Source organism: Cariama cristata, unplaced genomic scaffold (genome assembly GCF_000690535.1).
Source record: "Cariama cristata isolate BGI_N322 unplaced genomic scaffold, ASM69053v1 scaffold40450, whole genome shotgun sequence".
Classification (NCBI taxonomy): domain Eukaryota; kingdom Metazoa; phylum Chordata; class Aves; order Cariamiformes; family Cariamidae; genus Cariama; species Cariama cristata.
The window spans coordinates 12,663-19,379 of NW_009594859.1; the positions used below are offsets into that span (position 1 = coordinate 12,663).

The 6,717-nt window shown below is 35.6% G+C and overlaps 1 protein-coding gene across 1 annotated transcript; it reads right to left on the reverse strand.

The window, feature by feature from the left end:
* Positions 1-893: 893 nt before the first annotated feature.
* TMED5 (transmembrane emp24 protein transport domain containing 5) lies at positions 894-4,638 on the reverse strand (the record flags this gene model as incomplete). Its single annotated transcript, XM_009699554.1, has 3 exons — positions 894-1,187; positions 3,670-3,853; positions 4,541-4,638. Coding segments are annotated over 3 exons (501 nt in total), but the record flags the coding sequence as incomplete, so codon positions are not given.
* Between the last annotated feature and the right edge of the window lie 2,079 nt (positions 4,639-6,717).

Here is a 6,717-nt window from a genome sequence, read left to right on the forward strand (position 1 = left end):
TAAGAGGGATTTTGAGACTACAAAAATTAATGTTCATGTTTTCACATACTGTGACACCCCCCCTTTATTAAAAGGAAAGAATAGTATGAGAAATGACTTCTTGAAAATTATCTACTACATGAGGTAACAGTAACTAAGAGTTCACAAACCATACTTCAAGATGTGTTTGCATTTGTTTGTATATCATATAGTCACTTGTCTCTTGAATCTCATGTAAGAGCTGAAAAGGAAAACAGAATTGTAGAACTACAGGACAGAAAGATTTATGAACAGGAATTGCACCTACTTTCTCCAATTCTTTTCAACATTGACTCAATTTCACATTGATGGTGCTTTTTTAAAGTGCTGATGTTAGTCATCTGTATATTAAAAAGAGTTCTCATTTTGTTCTCACTATGTTAGCCCAGTGTTTCTCCGTGATGCTGTACAAAAGCTGAGGATTTTTAAGAACATGTAACTTTGAAGATATAGGACAGTAACTACAGACTATCCCTGTGGACCCCCCGCATCCTGTAAACACTTAGGCACATATGTAAATTCACTCAATGTTTAACAGCAAATAAACTAATGTCTAAGTTAACATTTAAAGTTGTATGTGAACATGAAAAAAATGACAGTATTACATTACTTTGTATATGCACCAAGCATCCTGTGCACTATGAATAAGTTAGTCATTAACGATCATTATCAAATGCTACAAGTACAAAAAAAATGGAAGAGCTTGGGGCAAGGCATTCTGTTCATGTTAAAAAACCTAAATCATCCAAACAACCAAAAAAAGCCGCAAAAACAAGACCGCAACCGAAAAACAACCAAAAAGCCCAACCTGAATTGAAAACCTGATGTCCACTGCCCGTTCAAAAGAATCTGGAAAGGTCATCTTTTTCCTTTTTTTTTCTTTACTGTAGTAGTTTATTGCTTTCCCCTCTCCCCTCACACCTATTACATTGTTATGATCGTACTGAATATTAAGTTCTACTTTTCCTCTTATCTTCAAAGAGACTTTTCAACATGTAAACCTGAACAGCTGATACCACCACCATTACTCCCAAGTTGACCATGGACCAGAAATTCACTCTGTCAAAGTTGCTTTCTTGTATATTTCGGTCACGAGCCTCAAATGCTCTGAGCAGGGTCTGAATCTGGACACTTTTGCTTAACCTGGCTTTAACATTGTTGATGGATTCCTGGTAAGTTAAAAAAAAATATTTTAGAAGAAATAAGAACCTCTGAATTAAATGTATAGCTTGCAACACGTACAAAATATTAATACCGTATTTACCACCTGTAATTTGATTTCTTGCTAAGTAGACAGTTAACTTCACTTTGAAATAGATACCTCATCACAGACTTTTCATTAATTTGTCTAGCCTGTTTATTGTATATCACCTAAAAAGGATTAAGTAACATAGCATTAAGGTTCTATAGTAATTTATTTTTTCCCTTTTATAGGCTAGGGAGGTGAAAGAGAAATCAAACCTAAAACCAGTTTTTTAATCTATGTATCTTGGGGAACTGTGATTCCAGGAATTCAGATAAGTAAAAAACCAGTGATCTCTACAGAACTAGTCTCAAAACAAGTTACGTAGTGGCAGACAAATGTAGGGGTGTTTTTCTGCTGGATAATCAAATTAAGGCACTTTTTAATGCAAAATACCATCAGGACTACAGCTATAGCAAAAGAGCAGTAGTACAGTAATGTTATATTCGCATCTTTTTATGCTTTCACTGTAGTGGCTATAAACTGCTGCTTCAGTTTTGATACTAAAGCAGAATTTTGACAATAAACTGTGAATAGGGCAACTGGAGGTCCTACAAAGGACACACATTGTGTCTCGGGGAACAAGAGGAAATACACGAACACGCTGGCTGTAACAACAGCAGCTCAAGATCCATGCCTTATTCTGTGTTCACAAAGTAAATGCTTGGTCCTATATCTGTTAAAGTTTCATCTACAACATAATAGATAGTCACAACCTAAAGGCTGATCTCATGAAGTGCTGATATATGTTCTTGATATAATTATGGGGCCCTGAAGGAACTTTTAGTGAGAAGCGTAATGTGTGCAGTAACAGGAGACTACAAATTTAAAAAGGAAAAAAAAAAAAACCACACACACACAAAAAAGTTAAACCCAGCAGTAACATTTCTTCCATGAACACTTTCTCTGTTGCATATTTCACAAGTATTTCAAAAAAGCTATTTTTAGAAGCCAAACCATTTTATGACGATACTAAAGTTCTTATGTTACACAATAAGGAACATCAACACCATAAGAGCTTTAAAAATAAGACACAATTCCCCATTTTCCCCAGCAAATATTTTTTAAGATAAAAAAGTTAAACTACTAAGTGTTTATGTAAGTCCTTATGTAACTTGCAAGTAAAGTAATAACTTGACTAAGTAAACAATGGCATCAAATACTAATGTTAACTTTACAAAAATTACCTACTTTGCAAGATCTGCAAAGCTCTCAAAGACAAGTTCTGCATTTCTTTTTCTTTTGGAGAGATACCAGTATGTATATAAGTAGCTATCACATCCACTCAGTTATTGCTTGCAATTACTGTGAGAAGGATTTTTCTTCGCAATTTCCCCTAAAACTTTGTATTTTCTAATGGTCTTGATTGCCAATTTTAAAGAAGACCTGGCCAGCTTTTCAGGTTCTGTGTTTGGTTTCAACTATTTACAAATGTATTGTACACCTATAAAACATCTTACACATTGGTTGTGTTGTTGTTTAAAAGTCTGCATTTTGTTTAGTGCAATAAATAGAACACAAACAACGTCACTGTCTACACCAGTGTATTCAGTGGTGGATGTTGGTGGTTTTTTTGTGTGTGTTTGTTTTGGTTTTTTAAGATACCTCTTGTCTCTAGCTATGAGCAAACAAACAATGGCTTACTGCATCCTACCGCACACTAAGAACAGTGGTACAGGAACACCAAACAATCCTCTACTTCTAGAGTAATCTCAACATTTAATAATCATGAAAGGAAATAAAAGCTTTGACTCAGCGGTAGTCTTCATCCTACATCAAATAGGGGCAGCGTACAGTTTAAGCAAACATTACCATTCATAGAATGTCTGCAAAGGTGAACCTGCAGCGTGTATTACAGATTAAGTCCTGTCCTGTTTTTTAGTTTGAAGAGAAGAAATAAAATTTGGGGGAAAAAGTCCCTAATAAAGTAATATATAAATGATTGAAGATAGAAATATTAATCCATACACTGGGACACTTCTGCAGAGATGGGAAGAAGAGGCTAACACAGTACTTTTTTTTTCAAACATTGATAATCTATGCAGTGATTCCAACTACATCATTGGGATTAAGCAATACTTTAATACTATAAATATTAATTTTGTTGCTGCTAGGAAAAAATACCCTGTTTTAGCAGTAAGAAGAAAGGAAGCTGAATTGGAAACAGAGTGACTTTGAGAGCTAGGCCATTTCTTCTTGCTGATTAAGGGTCTATTCTGAAAATATTCTCAAGCTCCTGTGTGGAAGCAAGAGATCCATGGTGCTAGGTTTCATGTGTCAGTAAAAGCAATATACGGAACTGAAACAGTTTCCAGGATGATGCACCAGACCAAGGCAGAATAGCTAAACAACATTGACTTTTTTCCAAATGTTCTTACACTGAAAAGAATTAAAGATCAAATACTAACCAGAATGTCTTCTAATTTCATATCTAGGAGATCTGTGCCTGTAACGTACTTCTTCCAGTCTTCCTGATCTTGCCCATCTTCTCCCATATTGTCCAGGATCAGTTCAAAGAAAATCACCTTTTCAGAAATGGTACTGAATGTGTTGTCAAAGCAGAACATGTAATCCCCATCTTCTGTTTCCACCCTGTGTACATGGGCAAAATGTCATTAACTACACTTTTTGTGCTGGTTCTCAAAAACAGAGATTATGTAAGCAAACTTTCCTCTTTAAGACTGACAATCATGCACTTAGAAATAACTGAATATGCTCTTTATATAAAAATAAGAACTCTAAAAACACATTACAGATTGCACAGTCACAGCAAAACAATCCCACTGACTCTAAAGGGTTAAAATGATGAAGACAGCAGCTTACTTTCGTTTTCCTTTATTGGGATTCTGAGTCATTGTTAATCATTACAAAAAAGCTATAATATGAGTGGAATTCTTATATAGTGAATTTACAATAATTAGTGTATACTTTGATAAAAGGGACTGCAAAAATAGGGGACTTTTCAGCTTATTATTTATACGACTGACAAGATCTTTTGATATTAGATGTGGAGACCTTTTTCAGCTCCACAATAATTATTTTTGTTCACTGACCATTAACAGCTATCAGTAAAACAAAAACATCCTTCACTTCATGGTAAGATCCCTATAGAAAGCATTCAGTGTTTATTAAAAGGTAATTTGTGTTCTCAAACTGTTCTATTAGAAAGTCTTTTGTAATATTAAGGAATAAGAAGTACTCAACCTTTATTTTAGTTTTATTTGTTAAAGAAACCAGAAAAGTACCTCATGTGACACTGCTTGAAGATTTTAAACTTACGTATGAACTCCATCTGATTTTCTTTCATCAAAAACTAGAGTTTCACCTTTTGGAGACAGTAGATGAAAATCAACATCTAATCCTGCTCCATCTAGAACCTGTGAAACAAACAAAAACAAACACCTCCAAACAGTGGAATTCCTGTTTGTATTGCTGATGGCAACATTTTTAGAGGAGGCAAACATTTTTAGGTAAGGGCCCTGACACAGAAAGAATCTGAAAGCTGAATCTGTCTGTGTGAGTTCACACCAAGTTAGTTGGAAACAGATTAAAAAATGGTTCAACCCAAAAGCTTTTTAGCTATTTCAAATCTTAAACTAAATATGATCTAATCATGCTAGGCTGGGCTTATATTGAACCTTTCCCTAATTGTTTTTAAGAATGCATACAATTTTATCAATGGGCAGGGTCAGACAATCTGTAAGAGTGCCAACAGATGGCTAAATCTAGCATTTCTATGGCAGACATCATAAATGGGTAAATACTAGCGCTAGTTCAGTGGTAGAAATTTTCTAACGAAGGTCTGTCACTTTTATGTATATACACATATATATTTGTACAAGAACACAATCTATGCAGTGTCATCCCTATCTGTTGGGTGAATTAACAGTGCAGAAGTCAGGACTAGACTTCTTAGGCCAATCAAAACTGTACCACAGACCTTTTCACCTTTTAACACACATTTAAGGTCTGAATTCTCCCAGGACATTCTCATTTCCCAAAGGTAGAAGGAATTGGAGGCATTTAGCTTCCTAAGCTCACAGTAAGTGTATACAGTATTACAAAGCTCTGCTGCTTTAGCTGTATAACATGGCTACAGTTGCATCACGACATCTGTTGTGTTGTAGAAATTCTCTATAGGGAAGGTAGTAACTGCGTAAGGGAGCAGACAGGGATCACTTTTATGACATTACTTAGGCCCATGCTAGGGGCATTTTTTTGTTTGCTTGTTTTCCAGTGAGCTATTTGAATATAGCAGTCTGCTCAAAAAAACTGCTGAAATTGAGGGCGAAGTTTACACAAACTAAAAGTGACACTGAAGACTTACCAAAAAAAAAGAGAAAGGACAAGGAAAATTAGTAGCTAACAGCTGATCAAATTAAAAACCATACACAGGGATATACCTTTAGGGCTATGATACAATCTAAACACCCAGAACAAAACTTCATATCAGCATAGTGTTTATTGCATTATGTCTTTGGAGGACGACCTGCATCTCTATGTTAAATATTCCTATGCTTTAGCCAGTAAGAATTCAGGATAGTTAAGTACAAAATAAATCTATTTCCAATAACATACAGAGCTCCTTTTCTACACATTCAAACAGAAAGAGGAATTGTTACTGTTAGCAGTAGTGCTGAGAAATTTATGCCCAAGTAGAAATAAATTCAGTTACACACATTTGTTCTCTCTAAAATAAATTTTTTATTTTGATTATGATTAAAATAAAATACTACTTTGTCAGTGCAAATTGAACTTCTGCTTTGCTTAGGCAGGGCTCTAAACAAAGCTTGAACACCTCAATCTTTTATTCTTGTTCAGTTCTCCATGTAACAATAGTTAGAAAATAATCAGGAATTTCAGCTTTGTATTTTAATTAGGAAGCAGAGGGACAGATCCTGGGCAATTCTGAGGCACAGTAGCAGGATGGGAAAATACGCACTGCAGCTTCCCTCACTGTACCTGTTCTACCAAAAAAAAAGGTCTTTATTTTAAGGAAAAAAAAAAACAAGCGAGACTGGGGAACTCAACTCCTCCCAAGAAGGGCATCAAGACCTCAGTCTAGTTAATAAGGCTGTTTTTCAAAAATTTTCATCATTGACATAAAGGTGTTTAATATCAACACAAAGATAGGTAAGTGAAGGTTTTGTGCATCAGCAACAATTTTGTTTGTGCTTTAGGGCTACTACACAAGGTCACAACCGTTAACTTTCTACTTTTTTGCCGTTTTAAAGGACAGCAACTCGAGACCTTGTAAAGTAAAAAACCACAACTATTAGAATAATTTTTAAAAGGCTGTAAAAGTATTTTTTCTCCCAAAGCTACAGCTTTTAAAAGTGTGTAATTCCAACGCGGATTCGCGGGCGCTACACAAGGCCAGCAGAGCCCATCACAGCGGCGAGAGGCAGGCAGGGCGCGAATCCTGCCCGGACCGGGATGTGCGGGCACCAGGGGGC